Here is a 23578-nt window from a genome sequence, read left to right on the forward strand (position 1 = left end):
CTTTCATTTGTTCTAGGTTCTGGTTTGTTCTTCATATGTTATTTCGGGCATAGGTTAACGATCGCTAATAGTTTTTTCATTTATCTTTCTATAATCAATTACCATTCTAAATTTTTTCTGACCTGACGCATCCTCCTTTTTTGGTACTATCCAGACTGGGGATGTCCAAGCTGATCGGGATGGTCTAATTATACCCGTTTCTAAAAGAGTTTTTATTTGTTTGTTTACCTCGCTTGTGTATGCCGCAGGATAAGGATACACTTTTTGATGGACGGGAATACTGTCGGTGGTGTTTATTGTACATTCGACATTTGTAGTGCAGGTTAATGCTAAATCTGGTTCATGAAAAACGTGCTTATTCCTACACAGCAGATCTGTCAGCATTTTCCTGTTAGTTTCATTTAAATGATTGGTTCCTTTTTATTTTCATAGGTAAGCAACGGTATTTTGAAAGGATAACCTTCATCCGTTATTATTGTAAGAACATCTGTTTTGAAACAAAGGTTAGCATCGAGTGTTTTAAGCATACTGGTGCCTATGATGCCAAGAAAGAATGGATGAAAATCATACATAACAAATTGAAACTTCAGGCTTGATTTTGGTTCAAAAAATGCTATGTCAATTGCTGAGGTTACTTTAAAATTTCCATTAGCACTTTTAATGGTACCACTAGAATAATCATACGGTTTAGATTTTTTGTAGGCTAAAGCTAATTTGGGTGAAATTAAATTGATATTTGATCCACAGTCTATTTAAAAGGGAAATTCTCCTTGTGTTGTCCGCAATGTGATGTAGGAGAGAAATGGTTTCACCACAGTGCGGACCAATCTAAAAAATTAGTTTCTGGTTCGTTTCTGACAGCAGGGGTTACACTTGTTAGATTTGTTTCATTTAATGGTGGTGCCGTTTGGACATATTCAAGCGGAGCATCCACTGAATAGGTTTGCTTTTGCTGCCAAGGAGAAGATTGAGCTTCTTTTTGGTCATATACCGGTCGATTGGCATAATTAATAGCATTCGAACGTAGGGATGGATCGACTTCCATCGGTTGAGGATAGTTAATTTTCTGTTGCGGTTTAAGATTCTGTTCTGGAAGATTGTATCGAGGTTGACTTGGACCAGGTTGATTATAGGTAGTTGTAGGAAAATGATTCCTCTGTTGATAATGGTTTCCTTGGAAGTTTCGATATCTTGGGGGTAGTGGTGGTGTTTGATGCACATTATTGTTATGGTAACTGTGCCGTTGGGGAGATGGTACGTGTAGATCTCTTGGTCTAGGTATTTGATTTGAACAAGTCTCACCCTTAAATGGTGCCGATCTCATGTTCATATTGCAGTATTCTAGGCAATAATTGAAAGCAGCATTTAAGTTGGGTGGACTATTATTTTTTAATAAAAAGCAAAGAGGACTTTCTAGACCTCTAATGAAGCAATCTAACGCTTTCTCTCTAAAGTAAGAAGCGTGTGCTTCAGCATTCATAGAGTACTTCGGGTCGGTGTATATATGGGTTATAATTGCACTTTGCAAATCGTTAACACGACTGAAGTAGCTGCTTAATGGCTCTGTTGCTTTTTTACTGATCCCAGTAAGTTCGTGATCAAGTGTTTTCAGTTCTCTTTTGTCTTTATAGTAGAGCAAAAGAGTGCTTTTAATGGATGACCAATCACCAGCTATTCCATTGGTATTAATAACTTCGGCTGCTTCGCCTTTAATTTTTCTTCTTATTGTTCCTTCGATTATATGAAAAAAGGTGGAATCTCGTGGGACTCTAGCGTACATATGTAGAACCTTTTTTACTTCCATGACCCACGCCATTAATTCATTTGCCTTCCCTTCAAAGGTTGGGAGATCTCGTACATAGTCGGGAATTTTCCCAATGCTAACAAACTCGTCATAGCTCATAGTACTAGAAGGTGCAGAAGTAGTCATTCTATTTTTTTCGAAACAATTAAACCTTCTATCTTTTCTATCGTTCACCATATGACAATAATATTAATTTTTGTTCCCTTTTCACTTTTTTCACTGATCTAAACACTGATTATAACTCTTAACTGATTTCTATCAAATTTAACTTTCACTTTAATTTCCTCACTCACTGCGCCAATGCTGAATCTCATGCTGCGTCCGATGACCGATGCTCGATGCTCGGGGTTGATCCGGTTTGGCACTGCCTACTGAGGACCCTTCGGCGTCTGTTCGGGAGACTTGTCCACGAATTGCTGGTCACGATGACGTCTTCCTCGTTGTCGTCGTGCAGGTTTCTTATAACTTTATATCACCTCACTTTTAGACTTGGAGGTCCCTATTCGGGCGCCAGTTAACTTTTTCGAAAGATTTTCTTTCGGGTTACGACGTTCGGACGTGATTTTGCGGAGCAGAGAACTTAGACCGTTTCAGTTGGCGGTTAGACGTAGAGTGGTTTATTTTCTAAGATTTTAAAAAATATTTTGGGTCGGGAAGGAAGGATGTGGAAGGAACGAAAAACAACAAGAACAGGTAGGCGAAGGATCGTTGACGGTCCGAGGGTCGACGGCGATAACGGTTTTATCTCGGAATATGAATAATTATTTGTTTAGGACGGCGGAAGTGAAGGATCGCTTGAACGTGATCGTACTTGTTTTGAACGTTTGTTAACTCACACTTGGTCCTAACTAAACCATATGCGCTCAGGCCTTACTTGGTTTGCTTACGCCTTTACAAGCTTATTTAGCTTATTTAAAGGGCGCGCTGTCTGTTTCGACAACATGATTGAAGCAATATGAATTAGTTTTCACTATAACACTTAATTTGCTGATGTGACGCGTAACTGATAGCTTAGTTTAGCAACTGAGTTTTCCGATGGTTAGAACAACTCTGGTGTAAAAATGTTTGAAGACAACTCTTGTGTAAAAAGGTTGTCTTCAAACTCTTTTGTGAGAAGGTTTGAAGACAACTCTGGTTAATTAGGGTTGCAACCCCTTGTTATACCATTTTTGGAATAGCGAAATTGTTAAAGGAGTGCAAAGGAGACCGCAATGCAAAGGAGAGTCAGCATGACTAGTTACGCACCCTGACCGATGCGTACACAGCCCAATTCTCGCGAATTGTTTACGATGGGCCCGGATAATCTTTTGTTCTTCCTTGCATCCGGTCTTCCTATATGCATGTGGTCAGGGTAAGGATATTTGCAGATCGGATGTTATGAAGGAGTAAGTGGAACCGAGGAAAGCGAGAAGGACTATATGAAAATTTCCAGGCGGTTGGTTGGATTCAGAGTATAAAAGAGGAATGGAAGTGAGAAGAGGAACCTATGCTGTTAAATATATAAATAAGCCTTAACACTGCCCCTAACTGAATTGTTTGTGTTTCGTACATGGAACCTTCTAAAAATAGTATACGTTCATCTAGGTCAGCGACGACGATTCCAGACAACAAGTAACGATGATAAGCATGTGCATATGCGGAAATATGTTTACTATACGTCGTCCGGTTTAGTTCTAGATTTATGTTTATCTGTCGGAAATTCCATCACAGGCGGGCGTATATTTATTTGGGATTTATCGAGAATATTCATTTTGCTCGCGTTCGCAACATTCTATGTATACACTTTTTAATGTAAATGTAAGTATTAAAAAATAATTTGACTCACGCCAATACCGCTATCACGTAGATCATGTTCGTTGTGTTTTTTAGCTGCTGATGCTTCGAGTGGTCCTTTTTGGGGTGTGTGAGGTGTGTTGGTATTTCTTATCGCCTCACTTTTGACTTCAGGTCCCTATTCGGGCACCTGTTAGCGGAGCTGTGAATTTGAATTTGAAGATGTTAAAAATCACGGAAGCTTCTTTCTTCTTCTGCATATCTTACTCTTTTACTCGCAACACAAGCTATAATGGAACGTACAGCTCTCGTGGCTGCGTTGTATTATTTATCCTTGTGTCGAATTTATATGAATTTTTTATATGGATCATATCGAGCGGATGCAGAGATCTTTCACGATGTTTGCTGTTAGTACATTCCTTATAAAATCCTCCTCCACTCTGCCCTAGTTGCGAGTATAGGTGTAAGCTGCCTGGGACTTCAATCTATTCAGGAGCGTTGGTCACACTTTTAAATCCTATATCTCGCTTCCATCTTGTTCGATTTTATATTTGCTCCTTCTTTGCTATGCTCCAATCCGTTCTAAGTTCCTAAGCGTCATAATTTTCCCTATAGATAATAATGGTCGATACCATTTTTGTCCCTAGCTTTCGTACAACTTCCTGCCGCAACGATTCTGTCTTACGGCGTACTTCATTCGTCTAACTCCTCGTCTAATGTAATTTTCACCTCCATCTCACCACTCCAGATTATGATCCTCTATTTATCACTCATCTCTTTCCCACGCCTTGAAGTTGTGTTTTACATATTTTTAAGTAGAGTAAGAAAGTTTGGATGCGAGGTGATTAGATAAGCTACATTGAAAAGCAAATAATAGCTATAAAAATAATGTAGCACACCTGCTTTAACGCTTGAACATATTTAATTGAAAAATACATTTCTTAGTGACATAGGAGCAAGCAATAAATCTTCGCACAATTACCTTTTCGCTAACTAGCAATATTAATCGCTTAATTTTCACACACATTTTAGCGGCTTAACATAAATTACAAAAAATGTCAAACTTAAACTAAACTGAACTCGATGTTAACCCAGGACATAAATGGTGTAAATAAAGCTGTCTTTACCGGTGACGTTGAAGTATTGAAAAATGGTGTTCAATTTTCTTGTAGAGCTTTGAGTGTCTCATTGAGCAAGATAAAGCCCCGAAGTCTCCAACAAGCAAGAAAGGTATTTTTGTTCCGAAGTCCAAAGTCCGTAATAACCCTTCAATTTGGAGTAAAAAAGTAAACGAGTGATCGACAATTTAACGCGAAAAGAATTATCGTCCACCATTTTTCCTTCCACATTTATAAATTAAATTTATAAAACCATTTTTTTCCACATTCATAAATTGCACTCTGAATGCGCTTTTCACACGTATTTGCCAAGTGAGACTGCTCGAGTGAGACATCAAATCACTGTACTTCCCCTATCTCAGCCACATCGTTCACTGCAGCAAAATGAAAGCGAGATACCTGTCGCGATGAGCAAAGCTGAGACTATACAGAACATTTATAATCCCAGTACTTACATACCCATCTGAGACATGGACTCTGTCCAAATCTGAAGAAACCGTCTTATCCTGAGCATCTTCCTCTCGAATGCGGCTGACAACGGACGACGCAAAGTCCTTTTAAGCCACCCACACGGACAGAGGAGGCGTGGTAGGCCCAAATTGAGATGGAGTGATTGCGTTGATGCGTCCGTCAGAACGGGCGGGATAACGAATTGGCAGACGACGGCGCTAAACCGTGATTCAATTGTGTAATTATTATAAATAAACCGTCGCGGAAAAGAATAGCTCTCTTCTTCCGTGGACTTCGATCACAGTACATCCAACGCTCCTCTTCACATGGAGATCCTTCCAGGAGTGTGTTCGCGACAATAACGGTTTAAATCTGTTCGCACCAGCGTCAAGTGACTACAAAGTAAAATCGATCCCGAAGAAGACGGAGCTTCCGCTACTTATAAGCTCAATTGTGTGCCACGATACGCAACCGCACAACAACGACGTAGAAATCACAAAGCGACACGACAACGCAAGGGAAAGAGGAGTAAGGCTCAGTAACGCTTGTCCAGCAGGGACCACGAGGCTGCAAATTGCGTTCCCCGCGCACCGTCACCTGTTGTAGATGAACATCGGCTCACACATCCTCAACGGGCACGAGCTCGCCTGCTGCAGCAGCATCCATTTCATCTACAACGGATATCAGCATCCCAGCAGCAGCAACAAAAAAACCATAACTAGACACTCATACTAACAAATTAACGATCACATGTTGCGTCAATTAATCGCTGACCTACTACATATGAGTAAAAGAGAGGAAATGCCGTGCAGATGCACCAAGTGAGAGGATACCGCATGATGCTCTCGGAAAAAAACAGTGATACCGCATGTAATTCAGGCCAGAGGTTTCCAACTCAATAACCACGTGAATTTTGTTTGTTTTGTGATTCCGCGAACAATGTAGGGCAAAGTGTTAAAATCGTTCGTAAGAGTAAAACATAGAGTAAAAAAGGGTGTTGCCGCTAGTGCAAAGGTATAAAATTCGGTGATTACGTGTAGGGAATCCCAAATTTTGTCCAAATTAAAAAGGTATGATTTTTTTTTTTTAATTAAGCAAACTACATTGCTCGCCGTAAATTTTTTTCACAATTGAGTGAATCTTGTCTCAAATAGTTGGGAATGTCAGATAAAGTTCTCCATTTTGATATCTTTTGATATATTTATGAATTGATATGAAGGATATCAATCCTTCTTCAATTCTGCAGTTCTCCATTTTGATGTCTTTCATTTTGTTCATGGAACCATAATGTAACCATTGCCACGTGCCATATCCACTTTGTTCATAGATCGAATTTCATATACGGTCATTTCAAACAAACAATTTGAAACATCTCCATATTATCCTTTGTTTTATCGTTCTACGGAATTTTATTCTCAGCATATTCATATATATTTCTTTTCATCATTGTGTAAACAATCTCATGAAACAACGAGCACAAATTGTTTCGGTGAAATCAACGACTCAAAAGACAAAAACAAAGAAACCCGTAAGCAAAATGGCCAACAAACTCGATTTAAGTTTAGCCATCAAACTGGTAAAACCTTTTAAGGACTCAGCTTCAAAATGGCAGGCTACATAGGGTGTGTGGTACTACTGAAGGAATATTCAGCAGATGTTGAAGATGTGCAAATACTAAAGTTTTTGAAAACTACACTAATCGGCCCAGCGCATGGATTCATTGCACCAGAAAGCAATATAATTATTGCGAGATAAATTCGCTGTAAAGCATTCGCCGTCAGCCGTTGAAAACGAAAAGTGCACAAGAAGGCAGAATAAACAAAACATTTCGAAGTTTCAAAACGAAATCGAGCTGCTAGCTGCCAAATTAGCTGCAGCACACGTTTCAACCGGTACATTCACATCGGAAGCAGCAGCTGCTAACATTTGTGAAACGACCGCAGTTCGTGCATTTATTGGAGGATTAGCTAACCCAAATACACAGTTCTTCCTCAAAGCCAGAAATCCATTGACTAATTTTCGAAACTCTAGTAACGGCTATCCAAAACGAAATTTTTCAAATAGATATCAAAACGGACATAGGGGACATAATATGTCCCACCGCGGACAACACGTGGATTCGAATAGAACCTCACGTCACATTAATAGAAACATGGCACATTTGGTTACTGCCGATCCCCAACCAACATTTTCTCAGCATCCAGAAGAAGAAAATTCATTAGTTGATCTTTTTCGTTGATTTAAATATAGATAAAAGCACTAAAGCAACATTTACTTTATTCAATAACCCTATAGAACTAGTGATAGATAGTGGAGCTTCTTGATGTATTTGAAATGCTCATTGCCTTCCACCACTACATTTTATTAACATTTTATTTTTTAAACTTCTTAAAACAAAAAAATATATTTTTTAACAACATTTTATTAGGATCTATAAATGCAGTTTTATCTCATGAATTTAATAATTACCCCATTACATTTCATGTAACAGACACAATACCAAATGACATTTTGGGTTTAATTGGAACAGATTTTTTGTCTCAATTTGGAGCCAAACTAGACTTCCACAAAATGAACCTTTCTTTTCATCCTGGATCAAGCAACCATGTTTTGCATATTCTAGCTCGAACTGAAATCATTAGTTATGTATCAACGAACGAAGAAGAATCCTGTGTGGCATTAAATAGTTCACTTGCCTCCAATGTATATATTTCTAATTCAATTGTTTACTTATTCTCTATGCGAGACCCCTCGAGTAGGTTGACTAAATTTCGACTAACACTAGAAGAATTTGATTTCACAGTTCATTAATTCATAAAAGAGGAAACGAGAATGTGATAGCGGACTTAGAAATCTAACTAGCGACATAGTAGTCACTGCTAGAAGTCAAGCGAAAGATAAAGAAAATAAGGACAACATTATTGATACAGAAGGAACTTATCATCAAATAATGATGTATCAAATTCCCAAAAATATAATAATAAGATTTTCAAATCACTAATGAAAAAATTATAATTCCTTCCATCATTAACCCTACTTACCTACGAGGAGTTCTGACAAAGATGAAGGAACATTTGAATCAATACAAACAAAAGATTTTCTTAGTAATGAAATATGTTAAAGGTAGCGCTGCCAACTTCATTAACATAATAAAGTTCTTGAAAATCAAGGGAATCCCAGAAATTTTAATTGTTAATAAAACAATTCAAATTTTGAAAGAAAAAGAGGAGGAAAACAAGAGGGTAATTTTGAACGACCACCACATTTTACCAACCGCAGGCCATGCGGGAGTAAACAGATTTTTGAGAGGTATTGACAAGGACGTAAGAAACATGATTAAAAAATGTGAACATTGTCAACTGCATAAGCAACAAAATCAACCAAGATTTCCTTTAAAAATAACGGATACGGCCCGTGAACCTATGGAAAAGATATTCATTGATTTAGTTAGACCGTTAATAAATGCCGAAGCATATCAACACATTACGATCACTCAGTGCGACATAACTAAATTCATAACTGCTACGCCATAACTGCTCTCGGAAATATGCCAGCTTTTTCAGATAGAGAAATTACACTCAACAGCATACCACCACGAAACCATTGGTTCACTCGAAAACTCACACGAGATGCTGGTATTTTTTTACGTATTTACTGTATCAAATACCCATTATCATGGACTCGCATGATTATATTCTACAATTAATTAAATTTGCATAGAATAATACGGTACATTCTGCTACAGAATATTCGCCCTTCTATTTAGTATATGGAAGATTGCCAAAGTTGCCAAAGAGCTACAATTTAGACAATTATGTCCTGCACTTGGTGCAGGTCTTCACTTAGCGCACAGAGAAGTTCAGAAACGACTACACAAAAAGAAATTTGATAATTATCGAATTTACAATGTAAATACAAAATGCATAATCTATAAGATAGGATACTACTGCAAAACGAAACAGCAAGAAAACTAGAACAAAAATATGATGGCCCATAAAGCATACGCGGAATTGAAAACGAAAACAGAGTTAGAAAAAGGAAACAAAATAGAAATTGTACACAAAAACAGAATTAAGTATTATAACACATAAGAAAAAAAAAACGTTACTTTGTTTTTTTCTTTCTTTTTATCGGATAGGGCGTGTAAGGGTACTCGAGTACACATTATAAACAGAGCGCCAAAAGTGATCTAAATTGAATTAACTGAAATAATACCTTATTATTAGTTGTGGCTTATTATTTGTACTGGGATGCGAAGATATGATAAGGAACTATCGCACGACGATTCAAGGATTGCAGCAGATTGACAACACTTATTATCTTTGGATCCTTGATGGAACTCAAGACACCTGCAGTTGGTGGAGATCAGCTTAGCTTGACAGATCAGCGGTCTGAGTTAACCGAATCCAATAGCTACGGACCTTACTTCTCCTATATTAAAATTGAACAAATTAGTGCATCTTCCATGTCAATCAATCCACATTTTCATATATAAAGCGAGTCGATTTACTTTTAAGGGCGTGTTCTGACCCCAGCAGGCATATACAAACAAAAAAGTAAAACTAAAGATTGGGCAAAGTAGCATTCGGAGGAGAAAAATAGTTCGCATAGAATTTAATAAATAATAAATAAACTATCATAAGGAAAAACTTATCGTACACCCGTATAAGTAGTGTATATCATCATATGACATTACCCATCATGTGACCAGGTTCCGTGCCCATTGTCTCACCGAGATCATTCCATTGCAATCATGCACGTCAAGAGCATGAAAACAACAACAGTCGAACAGGTATTCATAATAAGAAACGCAAAAGAATTCAACGACCCATTGTGCCTTTTAGCAATCTATGCCTCGCTTGTTCGCACAACCATAGAATTTAACTCTGTTAAAGACGCCCCATCCAGCAGTTGATATCAATAGACTGCAGTCGGTTCAGCGTATGTTTACTAGAGATTTGTACAATATACTGTTGTTTAATCCTACTAGACATATAAGTTATCTGATGAAATGAAATTGACGTAAGAGAGATGTTCGGATTACCGCATATGAATAGAGCCTATGCCAGTAAAAGCGATGTACAAACGATCTAACGAATTTAGTAATCTACACGAATTTAATACCCTTGTGTTCTAGATTAACATTTCACTAAGGTGAGCCAATAGAATAGTTGAATGATATTCTTGTTCTTCTTTTTGGCTTAACGACATCTTAGGTCATGCCTGCCATTTCTGGCTTACGAGATTTAATGATACCACGTTGTAGGAAAGTCAGTCAGATTTGAACAACGGTCCTGTCGTATGAAGACCGGTGCCGTTGTCGCCTCTACCACCAGCCCGCCCCCAGTTGAATGTGTTGAAATTCCAATACATTAAACATTATGTATTTCTGGCAGCACTGCCGTTTACAGTCAGTTTGACATTTTGAAGAGAAAGAGAATAAAGTCAGAGTGAATTCAGCCTTCAGCTAAACCGCGTGTGTTCGTTCTTACTCTGCGTATCCAAGAGATATCACTCCAACAGGTTATGGGCCCAGCCCCAGTGCTATTGCAGAACGAATAATAATTCGCGAACTAATTCGTGTGTACAGTGTACACGCGTGTGTTAATCGCTAAGGACAATAATTCGCCCCGCGTGTGTCAAGCGAACCGATCGATTCGCCATTCCGAAACTCAATAACGCCAATTGGGCGCAATGGAAAGTGCGAGTGGAAATGCTTCTCATTCGAGATGATTTATGGGAAGTGGTGTCGAATGAATTGCCATCTGTAGAAGAAAGGGAAAAAGTAGCCTGGAGAAAGGCAGATAACAAGGCCAAAGCTACGATAGTCCTGTTAATCGAGGACAGCCAACTCTCCATTATTAAGAACTGTGTGCATGCGCGTGACGTGTTTCAGACATTGGCCAACCATCATGAGAAAGCTACCAGATCAGTGCGTGTTTCGTTACTAAAGAAGTTGTGTTCCTCGAATCTAACATCAGGCGGTGACGTTCAAAATCATTTGGAAGTGTTTCAGAGTTTGTTTGACAAACTAGACGCCGCTGGAACGAAAATGGATCAAGAAACGAAAGTGTGTATGCTTCTCAGAAGTTTGCCGGTTCTATACGATGGTTTGGTGACGGCATTAGACAATGCACCGAGTGAGCTAACAATAGAAGCCGTCAAATTGCGCATCGTTGACGAAAGCAGCAGGCTAACAGAGCGAGATGGAGAGAAAGCAGTTAGTGAAAAGGCGATGTTTAGCCGGAATCAAAAACCGCACAAGAAGAACATCACGTGTAACTATTGTCGGAAAAAGGGTCACATAAAACGCGACTGTTTTAAGTTCAAGAACGAAAAAGTGAAGGAAGAAAATCAAAAGCCTGCAGAAGCACGGCAAGCAAACGAAGAACAATGCGGTGCTGTATGTTTTAGTGCTAGGATCGGTTCCAAGAATGTGTGGTGTGTTGACAGCGGTTCCTCAAGCCACATGACGAACGATCGTGGGTTCTTCCGAAAGTTTGACGATAGTGTACGTGTAAAGGTGTGGTTGGCGAACGGAGCTTCTACAACATCAGCGGGCATCGGAGAAGGCATTTTAGAATGCTATGATGACAGCGGTAACCTGAACAACATTCCTGTAAAAGAAGTGTTGTATGTTCCTGATTTGGATGGAGGTTTGCTGTCAGTGCGCAAGCTTACCCAACGAGGCTTGAAGGTCGTGTTTCAAGAGACGCAGTGCAACATTATGGCGGCTAACGGACGAGTAGCAGCAGTTTCAGAGTTGAGCGGAAATTTGTATGCCATGAGAATTTCGGAAAGCGTAAAAATGACTGTGGATACACGTCATTTGGTCAACTGCGCGCATACATGGCATCGTCGCATGGGGCACCGACATCCGGATGTGCTGCAACGCATCAAGAAGGAAGGACTTGGTGAAGGATTTGCAATGCAAGACTGCGGGATAACGGAAGAATCTTGGCAAAGCTACAGTTTGCTGGGCAAGTAGGAAGCAGTCGGGCGTTTCCTTGTCGAGTATGGAAGCTGAGTACGTGGCGTTATCGGAAGCGTGCCGAGAGTTAATCTGGTTAAGACGTCTGCTAGAAGAGGTAAACGAAAAGCAGGATGGTGCTACAGTGATATACGAAGACAACGTAGGATGCATTAACTTCGTGGCGGTAGAGCGACTGTCACGACGATCGAAACACATAGACACTCGTTTGTGTTTTACTAAAGACATGTGTGATAAAGGTGAAGTAGTCTTACGTTACTGTGCGTCAGATAACATGATCGCGGACATTCTTACTAAACCGTTAGGGCACGTAAAACAGAAAAGATTCGTAGAAGCGATGAAATTAACGAACTAGAACGGTATAATATAATGTATTGAGGAGGAGTGTTGACATTCCAATACATTAAACATTATGTATTTCTGGCAGCACTGCCGTTTACAGTCAGTTTGACATTTTGAAGAGAAAGAGAATAAAGTCAGAGTGAATTCAGCCTTCAGCTAAACCGCGTGTGTTCGTTCTTACTCTGCGTATCCAAGAGATATCACTCCAACAGAATGATCATAACATGTTATGATGAATGATCATTTCGACGATTTTAAATGTAATTATGCAGGCGAAACTAAGCGTATGTGCATTGAACGGAAAATAAATAATAATATCATTAATATTATTTCAACCGAGCATGACCGGGATAAGGCAAATAACAAGGTGGAAATGCCTTGCTAATTTTCTTTAATTGTTTGTTGGATGAATTTACGGCATGTGACCGTAATAATAAATAAATAAAAAAAGAAAAAAATAAATAAATAAATAAATAAATAAATAAATAAATAAATAGATAATAAACTAACAATATTACAAAGAAGTCAAACTCCAATTCATTCAATTTGGAAATCAAGAATAAGAATCAGATATTCTGGATCTTGACAACGCCTTTGCAGAGTTGCAATCTCATGATGAATGATTTCAACGATTGGGACAAATACATTAATATACCAGAATAAAGTACTAAGCCCATAGAAGAATAAAGCACCGTGAAGTTATTAAAACAAGTTAGTTTACAGTGAGAAATAACAAAGACGCTATCGGCCACGAAACAGTATCCCTAATCAAAATGACATCGTCCTGGTACGTGTTAAAAAGCACTGTTCCGCTTGGTAAATTGTACCAAAGCCCAGTTATCGAACATTTACTGTAATTAGTAAATAATAATGAAATATCTCACTTACCACTTGAAAGTTATCGCCAAATACACAAAAATTCTCAAGATACGCTGATGAATGACATCGACACACTTTTTAGAAAAACCTAACATGGTAAAAAAAAAATCCATCAGAAAAACAAAGTTTCGATCAATTAATCTTCCTCTTCTCTTACCTTTATAACGGGTTGAAATTCAATAATTCTTCAGTTCACAACTCGATTGTTTTCGGTCAATAATTGTCTCTAGCATCTCCATTGCGATGGAATTGTTTCCCGCAAACAAGGACAGTTCCTTGTATTCCAAACTACGTTTCGCAAACAAAGCCATTGCACTAGCTGAAAATGAATGCCATTTATGTTTAAAGACGATTCAGACCATTTAATCCATGCTCTGGTAAAAGCTAAGCATACGTACCTTTCCTTTCGATCCAGTCGCAAAATTCGAACCTTTTCTGCAGTTCTTGTCATCTTTTGCCACCGACCGAGTACGAAACCACATACATTCACTGATCGTTCATCGAAAAACCCGGACACCGTACCGCTAGAAGTCATACGTCGCACGATTCCACTTTTTTTACCGCAAACGTTCGCGATTTATCACTTACTTATGATACATTCCACAACGTTTACATGTTAACCGCTATGAAAATGCAAATCTTCAATTATTGAGTGGAATTGTAACGACAATTGCACTTTGCGAAGAGTTGGAATATTTTGGATCTTACTCGTTAAAATGGGAGATTAAGTTATGGCCGACGATGAACCGGCTTGCTTGGTTCGACGAATTGCACACGAATGCAACCGGCAACATTTGACAGATTTGCGCAAGTAGTGGTGAATACACCGGAGCGGAATGTTTCAGTTCGGATGGAAACTATATTAAGTAGCATTTACACGTTTCCTCTAGCCTACCCGACCGGGCTAAAGTCTGAATAGATGCCCCCCCCCCACTCACGGAAGCTAAAGTCTGAATAGATGCCCCCCCACACACGGCACTCACTTTTCGCTACCGAGTTACCCAAAAGGGTATATTTTTCAGAATTTTTATCGGAAGTATTTATTTATTTATTATTTATTTATTATTTTTAATTATTATAAATAATTATTACAACGATTTCTCACATTTTTGCTTAACTTTTACCTAAATTTAAGGGAACTCAGTAGCGAAAAGTGAGTGCCGTGAGTGGGGGGGGGCATCTATTCAGACTTTAGCCCTCACGGACACTCATTTTTGCAACGGAGTTACCTCAAATTTAGGTAAAAGTTAAGCTAAGAAAATCGTAAGAAATTGTTTTTATAATCATTTATAATAATAAAAAATAAAAAATGAATAAAAAATACTTACAGTAAAGAGTCTGAAAAATATACCCTTTCGGGTAACTCAGTAGCAAAAATGAGTGTACGTGAGGGGGGGGGGGGGGGCATCTATTCAGACTTAAGCCCAGACTTTATCCCTCTTTTCAGACTTTAGCCCTGAATACATACACCTTGGTCAAGCTAAATTGGTTCGCAAACCCTGCCAACGATTCACCAAAACATCTTTAAACTGTCACGTTGTTCGTCCAGTGACGGTCCTTGTGTGCATAATGACAACCGGCACATGGAGTCAAATCGCGGCAGATGAACTTGGTTTATTTACAAGCAAACGGGAGTTTGGTTATCGTAAAACACGCCAGATTAATTCTCGATGGCGAACATTTTGCTGAGTGAAGCTGAGAAAACATACATCCTTCATGGAATACAAGTAATAATCTCATCCGTGTTTTGTGTGCTGGCGTGCGAATGCAATACTGTTTTATGTGGTTTGATTTTCCCGTAGAAAAACCTCCGAAACGATGGACGGACTAATCGCGAATACAGACCAATGGAACTGGAGTCGGAGATAGTCGTTCACGCTGCCGGTTCGGCTCGTTTGCGAATGGCCAACACGGATATACTGGTCGGTGTCAAGGCGGAAATTGACACACCCATCCCCGACCGTCCCAATGAAGGCAAGATAGACTTTTTCATCGATTGCTCCGCCAATGCGACACCGGAATTTGAAGGCCGCGGCGGTGAGCAGCTGGCCACGGAAATATCCACCACCCTGGCGAAAGCGTACGAATCGCGCAATGGTTTCGATCTGTCCGCTCTGTGCATTATGGCTAAGCATCAGTGCTGGAAGCTGTACGTGGACGTGCTCATTTTGGAGTGTGGCGGCAATTTGTTCGACGCAGTATCGCTGGCAGTGAAGGCCGCTCTGTTCAACACGCGCATTCCGCGTGTTTCTACCGCAATGCACGACGGTGGCTCGATGGATCTCATACTTACCGACGATCCGTACGATTGCGAGCGGTTGGACGTGACGAAAGCGCCCATACTGGTAACAGTTTGCAAGATCGGTGATCAGTGCGTTGTCGACCCTTCGGCCGAGGAGGAAGAATGCAGTGTGGCAAGTGTAGCTATCGGCGTATCGTGCGGCTCGGATGGCAAGCAATCGATCACGACGGTGCACACGGCCGGTGAAGGATCGATCCGATTAGAGACGCTTAGAAAGTGCTTCGACATGGCGACCAGCGTTGGGGCAACGCTCAATCAAGCGCTGATGGCGGCACTGCAGCAGGACGAGCAAAGAAATTCCAAAGGATTGGGAAAGCGTGAAATTTTTGGATTTATAAAGTAAAACATTTTTGTTAGAGGATGCAAGTGTTTGTTTTTGTTATCGCTGATTATTTTGATTTTGCATTCAAAGTACATTTAATCCTTTCGTAAATTAAATGTACAAAGTACATTTAATTCTCGTTTAAGTTTTAATCTTACCTACTCCTCACCGCACCAACTTCCAATAGATCACCAGTCCTCCAGCTATCAGACAAACGCTAATTTTAGCCATTTTCTCATATATTCGGCCACCCCTATCAGGTGGCATTATGTGCAAAACCGGCTTTGGTGTGGACAGCTTGTGGATGGCTTCAATGTGGCTCCGGAAGCCGTCGATAGACGCGCGAAAATAGAGCAGCTGCTGGTTAAGTTTGGTACACTGTTTAGCGTTGAAAAATGCTGTCGGGTCGTGACTTTCCGTCAAGTGCTTCGTGTACAGCAACGACGCATGCATGACGGTAAGATGCTTGAGCATGTTCTCAAGTACCTCCAAAACATCGTAGCAGCTGAAAGTAGTCAAGACATTTTCATTACGGTTTAAATCCACACTCAAACTTTGTCAAGCGGTGCAGTACTTACTCCAGGACGCGCTGTTTTTCCATCGTCCACAGACTGTTCTTCGACCATTTCTGAAGATGAAAATCGTACAGCCCCAACAGTATGCGCTTTCTTTCGATTGGAAACTTCAGACCGAGCTGCCGTAACCGTTCATCGGTAAGCGTGAGGAATTCGAACAGATTTAATCCCGGCTCAACGAAGGCACGCAACTTGGCTTCACTGTTCATACCAAACAACATCACACCCAGGTCGGGATAGTAGCCGGGCGGGTCGTCATCCTGTTGGCCATGGATGAAATTGCGGTAGTCGCTGTAGCACAAGTACTTTGGCGGTATCTCGAACGGTTTCTCTTCCGGTGGAAAAAGCTCCGCAATGTCCAGATAGTTGCTGTTCGTGGCGCACTGTCGCGGAGTGTAGCCCTGTTTGTTGACGGCGTGAGTTTGCGCTCCAGCACGGAGCAAAACCTTTACCACCTCCAAGCGATTATTGTTCACCGCATAAAACAACGCCTATAACGACAAACGTAGCCAAAGGGTAAACATTATACGTTCGTGCTATCCCGGTTTATTTCGGTTTACCGTATTTCCCTCATTGTCGGCCGAAAGCAGTGAAGATTCGGCCACAATTTCTTTCACTACCTCCAGGTGACCCTCCCGGCAGGCAAACATGAGCGGCGAACATCCGTACTGGTCTAACCGGTTAATGATGGCACCGTAATCGATCAGCAACCGGACGACCTGATACACGCACTCCGATGGCCGTGACGAGCTGCACGCAATCATGAGAGCCGTCTGCAATCCATACTCCCGGTTTACGTCGATCTGCTCCTCCTGCAGCAGATACCGTGCTATCGCTGGTTTCGCTTCGTAACAAGCGTAAAACAGTGCTGGCCAACCATGGTGTAGTTCTCCCCCGGTACGTAAATACTCGCTTTGCTTCAGCACGCGTTTTGTTTGCTCCAGATCGCCGTCCAGAATGGCGTTGTACAGTTGTGTATCGTGGTCTTCAACTGGCGTCAGGTTTGTTTGCATAAACCCATTGTTTTGCTGGCGATACCGCAAGAAAGGCACCTGTAGCTGAGCTTGCATAAAACGTGTATGAAAAAATTACCTTTTCGTTCCGGTACGAACTGCAAAAGTATCCGAATTCGTCAAAATCGTCCTCATCGGAATCATCGTAACCTGCCGGACGGTACATGCTCACCGTTGTCCAGCTCCTCTCTACTGGCAGTTAATTGAGATTAATGTCGGGCTATTATTGTACAGCAATTAGAAATCAATTCGAAATGTTCCTTACGAGTAAAACTTTGTTGCACTGGACTGTGTTAACACAAACAAATTGTTTCTTTCGTTTGTTTGGAATAGCGGTTTACCTTTGAATGATGCACGTTTTGATTGTTTGTTCATATTCGCAAGAACATTTGACATTCACATTTTCGCCCTATTCTCCCGAGAAACGTCACTTGGCATACCTTTGCTATGTATACCCTGACCGTGTAACGTTTTAATGTCTTTTTTAAATGAACCGTTTTTTCGCTTGTAAAATATTTTCTCTTCAAACATTAACGCCTGCAGCCCAAACTTCGTTCGATGACAACACTCAGTAGTAACTCTCATTCCGCTAAAGATCGTCATTTGCAAACGTATCAAACATATTACTAAAGTCTCATTTATAGGTTGCAAGAATGGCCCTATATTTATTCTCTGGAAGCAACAGATTCTGCGTCGCGTTCAACGACTCCGTTTCTCACAAACATAAACTAGGTAAATTCTGATGGACACAGTGTGAACCCCAGCATCTCAAGGCTAAACTTCATAGACAACCCCGTGGGAACGCTGTTTAGGCGTTGAAGAAGCTGGATTCAGGCTCCACACTTCTTCCACATTAACTAGACCATCATCTTCAGCAAGCTACAGATCGATGATTCTTCTAGGCCTGAACTGGACTGCATAAATGTGGACGTGGCTCCAACAAGACTGTGCAAGATGATCACAGCAAAATCATATGGAACCCATCGATGTACATCCGGATGGAATGGGAATACTCAACCGAACTGGAAATACATGTAAAGACCGACGAAATATGCCATTTATATCACAAAGTGACTCGGTAAACCGTGTATTAAAATATTGTTTCCACCCATGGTTCTTTCCGGATACTCGCTTAATTTCCGTTGGTAAAAAGAAAACGGCCCGCGATGCCGAGCCGCTGCATGGCACTGTTCGGCCTTCACAGTAAGTTAATTTGCAATATTTCGCATCGCATTGCGATCTGCTGCACTATCATCAGATCCGATCGATGACAGGGCACACGCTACCGAAGCCAGACACTCTAAAGCCCATTTCCCCAGTTACGACGGTGCTGTGCGGGAACAACTGACGACTGCGGCTGCGACTATCTGATCGGTGTGATTCGGTACCGACGGAAACGGCAATGGATAGTGCCACGATCCAAGATGCAATTGAAGTAAGAAGGCTTTATCAGCCGAGTATCTGGTTTACGAGATCAGCGCTGGTTTATGGCACCATCACCATACCACCGTACTGTAGCTAGGCCGTATAAAGTGTTGCTGATATGAGCGAGCGATCCAGCCCGAATTACCATAATTAGTGTTACCTGCCATTTACTGTTGAACGCTGCCCTATCTGTTTCCCAAGGACTGTGGCGAGAAACTGACCGTCGACGTTTGGCTGAAGCGCGTGGAACGTCGAAGACAGCTTGCGTACACATCCGACTACGATCTCTGCAGCGATCAACCGATGAGCGATGAGGTGCTGGCCAAACGGGGGTCCTGGACGGGCCGTTACGATTTCCTTCTGTCGCTGCTGGGGTACTCGGTGGGGCTGGGAAATGTTTGGCGCTTTCCCTACCTTTGCTACAGCAATGGAGGAGGTAAGTGAGCGGCGCGTTTTGGCCGATTAGCTCTGCTACTACATGTCTGCTGCCCTGTGTTCTAGGCGCTTTCCTGATACCGTTCACCGTGATGCTGGTCATAGCCGGACTGCCGCTAATGTTCATGGAGCTTTCTCTGGCTCAGTACGTCGGTTTGGGACCGGCCATCCTCTTCAAACGGTTGGCTCCTCTGTCGGAGGGCATAGGGTACGGGATGATACTGGTGTCCGGTATGGTTATGCTGTACTACAACGTCATTATCGCCTGGACCGTGTTCTACATGGTGGTGTCGTTCGAGAATCCGCTCCCGTGGCGAGGCTGTCAGCACGAGTGGGCTACGCCGAACTGTTTCTCGTACGAGGAGGAGGACAACTGTCTTGCCACCAACGGGTCGTACTACATGAGCTCCTGTCTCTCCAGGGAACAATTTCGTTCGCTCAATGCAACTATCCGTATGCCGCGGAAACCACCGGCAGAAGAATTTTTCAAGTAAGTACCATTGCTAGTGGACTGGACATAACCTCCACACCCTGATCCTGTCCTGTCTTTGCGACTTTCCAGAAATTACTTCCTCCAAATTTCGTCCGGCATCGAGGAAACCGGCATGATAAACCAACGGCTAGCCATCTGCCTGCTGGCCGCATGGGTGATTGTATTCCTCTGTCTGTCCCGCGGTGTCAAGAGCTCCGGCAAGGTAGTATACTTTACCGCCCTCTTCCCGTACCTGGTCCTGGCGGCCCTCTTCGTTCGTGGCCTTACGCTGCCCGGAGCGTACGATGGCATACTGTACTACGTGCGGCCAGACTGGGACAAGCTGCGAACCGCTCAGCTGTGGGGAGATGCTGCCGTACAGATCTTCTTCGCCCTCAGCCCAGCCTGGGGCGGACTGCTAACGTTGGCTTCGTACAATCGATTCGACAACAATTGCTACCGGGATGCGATCGTGGTGGCCATCTCGAACATTCTGACGTCGTTCTTTGCCGGCTTTGTCATATTCGCGATCATAGGCTTTCTGGCGCACGAACTCGACACCGGAGTGGACAGTGTAATTGATCAGGGCGCTGGTCTGGCGTTTGTCGTGTTTCCCGAGCTCGTCGGAAAGCTGCAGATGCCTCGATTGTGGTCGGTACTGTTCTTCTTCATGCTGCTTACACTCGGCCTGGACTCCCAGTTTACGCTGATGGAAACGGTTGTGACGGCGGTGCTGGACACGTTTCCAGCGCTGCGTCGAAGAAAGGTTGCCGTGGTGGCCGGTGTCAGCATCGTCGGGTACCTCGGTGGATTAATCTTTGTGACAAACGTAATGGGGACGAGCGGCTTGGGACTATCGGGAAGTTATTGAGGACGTTACTTACGCTTGCTTTCCTATCGCACTCAGGGCGGGATGTACTGGTTCCAGCTGTTCGACAAGTACGCTGCGAACTGGTCCGTACTGCTGATAGCCATCGCCGAGTGCGTTCTGGTCGGATGGGTGTACGGTGCGGAACGCTTTATCGGCAATATAGAGGAAATGATGGGCAAACGGTCGAAATGGTTCCATCGGTTTTGGGTCACGGTTTGGAAGTACATCACGCCCGCCATGTTGTTGGTAAATGCTCACTCGGTGGCTCATGGTACATCTCGTGTAATGCTGCAATGCCCTGTGTTTGGTTTCAGTTTATACTTTGCTTCAACTGGCTGCAATACAAACCTGTGTCGTACGGTCGGTACATCTATCCGAACTGGGCCGACGTGATCGGGTGGATAATAGCGCTGACACCCTTCGGTATTGCGATTGTAGTGGCTGTTAGGCGAATGTGTACCGGACCATGCACTTGGCAGGTAATTCCGATTCAGCACACATTACATGGTACAGGAGGAACGTTTCATTCTCTTGCCCCTCACATTTTTCTTCCAGTCTTTCCGAAAGTTGCTGCAACCCTCAGTCGATTGGAAACCGTCGCAGCCCCGGATGGCTTCGGAGATGGCGTATGCCAACAGTAGTGGCATCGAACTGTAATGGGAATCCCAGTGCTTTAAACTTTGTAGATAAGAATTAGCAATATAAACAATGTTTCTTCACATCAGCTTAAGAGGGAACTATTTTTACTGCCGTAAAGAACAAGCGAGTTTGAATATCGGGAAATCCCTGTCCTTCTCCGGTAAATTCTCCTCCTTCACTACCACTCCACTGTGGCACTTTAACTACCGATAATCTATACTATATCGATATCTATGCTTCTATTTACGTCTCTAGTCACATCTTCTAGCGATATCCAATCTTCGGTGCTGCAAATACGGCCTCTAATGATGTAGTCTCCATCCATTTATCTTCAGGTATGCGTTAATGTTTGTTTAAGGCTTGCTGTGGCTTGCGGGTGGCGATTAGAACAGCCTTCTTGATGGAGTCATATTGAATAATCTAATGGTCCAACTGATTATATTGAATAATCCAACGGGATCAGGGCGGCCTCCTTCTCCTAGAACGGATAATGTTCCTGCAACCACTTCTGAGTGCGGTTGCTGGTGTGGCACGGAGCCCCATCTTGCTGAAACACAATGTTTGGCTTCGGGCCGTACTGTCGTTTGATCTACGGGAGAACTCTTCTTCTTCCTTGGCACTACAACCTCGAGAGGTCGCGGCCTGCCAATTTCTGGCTTTCTGTGACTTGATTTTACCCGTAGTAAAGTAGTCAGCCTTACGTACGGGGAGGCGGCTGGGATGGGATTTGAACCCCGGCCGTGCCGTGTGAGGGGTGGGGGGGGGGGGGGGGGAGAACGGGAGAACACCGGGAAGCACTTCTTTTTTTTTGCAGAAGAGAACTAAAATGTCTGTAGGTTCTAGCATTTGTTACGGAACCGACGGTAAATATGCTCTAGCCGTTGTACAGGAATACCGGATTTTTTTCGCTTAAGGAAATTCAAGATTTTCTTGCATCGTTCGACTCGTGTAGGTTCGAAGGATGCGGTTGGTAATCTTGTGAGTATTTTTCCGCACCCTCAACTTCGCCCCACAATCGTCCTGTACGATCTTCCGTGCCGTAAAGATTCCGCATTTCTTCACCATTTGCCTGATTGAACGCACTGGATTCAACCGAATCATCCCGAACCTTCGCGGATAGTTGTCTTTTCTTTACTCAGTCTACAAACCTTTTGACGGTCCACCGGGACACTCCCACGGTGATTGAATTGTCTTTTTGTGCATGGGAAAAACCATGTCATGGTAAAACTGTCAAACTAAATCATTTCCATTTATGCACAGCCTTCTACCGTATGAGTTACATGGTAAGTTCGTAAAAAGAAAACCAAGCTATTGTGTATTGTGCAGTTCAAACGGGAACCTTATTTGTACGATGGTGCAAACATTTTCATGCATAAGGTGTATTATGTGCAGAGTCGCATGCTATGGTATAAAGCAAACTTTCAACTGTCCCCAAGGGGCTTCCTCCTTTTCTTCTTGTAAGCAAGTTGTCAGGTCCTAGGAGCCTCAATCATTTGGCCCTGACATCATGCAGGGGGCCTCGTATAGTACCTCCATTCGGCTTCTGAGTCTAAACAGTTTCGACGTGTTAGGACCCTCCCACTTTCAATTTGCACAATCACTTCCCAGGTGTTGCAACTGGGCGCTGACTGTGTGATTGCGACTGTGTTCGTGTGGAAGTGTCGGTTCCCCAAGAAAGTCTCTTCTATTAGAGGACCAAGAGAGTGAAGAGGATTGCACGTGAGTGTCTGGTCTGGACCGACGATACTGCCGTGAATCAGGTCTTTTTCCTCTTGATCCTTGTCTTCAGTAGGGGCGTGAACGTTGATGAGGCAGATGAAAAGTCTATTCTGAAGGCCTTAAAGCCGATAATCTCGGAATTCATGTGGGGACTTTCGGCGAAACCCTTCCCGAGCATATCGAAGCGGTCGTGGCAGCTCAAGTAAATGTCGTTGCGGTTACTACCACGCCTGTTGTTCACATCTGTCCGTAGCCAACGAATATCTTGAAAAGCTACGACATGCATGTTCCGGTGTGGTAAGGCGTCATCCAGTTGCTTGAAGGATCCAGCGCTGTAGAGCCCAAACAAGTCGTAGTCCGAGTGATGTCCTTAAAAATTGCTGTGGCTTTCAGTAGTAAGGTAATGTGTCCACCATGCTCCACCATCCGACATGTCTCCAGGAGTTGG

The 23578-nt window shown here is 42.5% G+C and overlaps 4 protein-coding genes across 10 annotated transcripts in view; 2 read left to right on the forward strand and 2 right to left on the reverse strand.

The window, feature by feature from the left end:
• The window catches only part of LOC118503138, a 132211-nt gene extending 117993 nt beyond the window's left edge, over nucleotides 1-14218 (reverse strand). The window contains exons 1-5 of one of the 6 annotated variants that reach the window (XR_004905132.1): nucleotides 13756-14153; nucleotides 13515-13676; nucleotides 13367-13445; nucleotides 11827-12221; nucleotides 10904-11762 (exon numbers count right to left, since the gene is read on the reverse strand). The gene's annotated coding sequence lies outside the window, so the exon portion shown is untranslated. Of the gene's footprint in view, nucleotides 1-10903; nucleotides 11763-11826; nucleotides 12225-13366; nucleotides 13446-13514; nucleotides 13677-13755 lie in introns of those variants that run through there. The other 5 variants (XR_004905131.1, XR_004905130.1, XR_004905133.1 and 2 more) reach the window with 5 other exon arrangements.
• A 670-nt stretch (nucleotides 14219-14888) lies between these two features.
• Nucleotides 14889-16025, forward strand: LOC118507929 (exosome complex exonuclease RRP42). The gene is made up of 2 exons (XM_036047232.1): nucleotides 14889-15084; nucleotides 15160-16025. The coding sequence occupies exons 1-2, from the start codon at nucleotides 15028-15030 to the stop codon at nucleotides 16000-16002; spliced, it is 900 nt and encodes a 299-aa protein (XP_035903125.1). The 5' UTR covers nucleotides 14889-15027; the 3' UTR covers nucleotides 16003-16025.
• Nucleotides 16026-16028: 3 nt separating this feature from the next.
• LOC118507927 (ankyrin repeat, SAM and basic leucine zipper domain-containing protein 1) lies at nucleotides 16029-17947 on the reverse strand. Of its 2 annotated transcripts, none has more exons than XM_036047230.1 (5): nucleotides 17835-17947; nucleotides 17649-17758; nucleotides 17117-17584; nucleotides 16560-17047; nucleotides 16029-16486 (listed from the first exon to the last, which is right to left on the reverse strand). In XM_036047230.1, the coding sequence occupies exons 2-5, from the start codon at nucleotides 17733-17735 to the stop codon at nucleotides 16147-16149; spliced, it is 1383 nt and encodes a 460-aa protein (XP_035903123.1). In that variant the 5' UTR covers nucleotides 17736-17758; nucleotides 17835-17947; the 3' UTR covers nucleotides 16029-16146. The 2 variants fall into 2 exon arrangements, with proteins under 2 accessions (XP_035903123.1, XP_035903124.1); XM_036047231.1 differs by having other exon boundaries at nucleotides 17649-17761; nucleotides 17835-17941.
• Nucleotides 17948-18076: 129 nt separating this feature from the next.
• Nucleotides 18077-21502, forward strand: LOC118507926 (sodium- and chloride-dependent glycine transporter 2-like). Its single transcript, XM_036047229.1, has 7 exons — nucleotides 18077-19004; nucleotides 19196-19430; nucleotides 19496-19919; nucleotides 19992-20730; nucleotides 20809-21018; nucleotides 21087-21251; nucleotides 21328-21502. Exons 1-7 carry the CDS (start codon nucleotides 18972-18974, stop codon nucleotides 21427-21429), a joined length of 1908 nt encoding a protein of 635 aa, XP_035903122.1. The 5' UTR covers nucleotides 18077-18971; the 3' UTR covers nucleotides 21430-21502.
• The last annotated feature ends 2076 nt before the right edge of the window (nucleotides 21503-23578 follow it).

The sequence above is a fragment of the Anopheles stephensi genome, chromosome 2 (genome assembly GCF_013141755.1).
Source record: "Anopheles stephensi strain Indian chromosome 2, UCI_ANSTEP_V1.0, whole genome shotgun sequence".
In the NCBI taxonomy this organism is placed as follows: Eukaryota; Metazoa; Arthropoda; class Insecta; order Diptera; family Culicidae; genus Anopheles; species Anopheles stephensi.

Bases quoted from the DNA above. Each gene is read 5' to 3' on its own strand.
- LOC118507929 (XM_036047232.1), top strand. From the start codon at position 15,028: ATGGCGAACATTTTGCTGAGTGAAGCTGAGAAAACATACATCCTTCAT. The intron at 15,085-15,159 runs GTAATAATCTCA...ATTTTCCCGTAG, and splicing joins ACATCCTTCATGGAATACAA to AAAAACCTCCGAAACGATGG.
- LOC118507927 (XM_036047230.1), bottom strand. From the start codon at position 17,735: ATGTACCGTCCGGCAGGTTACGATGATTCCGATGAGGACGATTTTGAC. The intron at 17,585-17,648 runs GTAATTTTTTCA...CGGTATCGCCAG, and splicing joins GTTCGTACCGGAACGAAAAG to CAAAACAATGGGTTTATGCA. The intron at 16,487-16,559 runs GTAAGTACTGCA...GACTACTTTCAG, and splicing joins GAAAAACAGCGCGTCCTGGA to CTGCTACGATGTTTTGGAGG.
- LOC118507926 (XM_036047229.1), top strand. From the start codon at position 18,972: ATGGATAGTGCCACGATCCAAGATGCAATTGAA. The intron at 19,920-19,991 runs GTAAGTACCATT...GCGACTTTCCAG, and splicing joins CCGGCAGAAGAATTTTTCAA to AAATTACTTCCTCCAAATTT. The intron at 20,731-20,808 runs GTAATGGGGACG...TATCGCACTCAG, and splicing joins GATTAATCTTTGTGACAAAC to GGCGGGATGTACTGGTTCCA.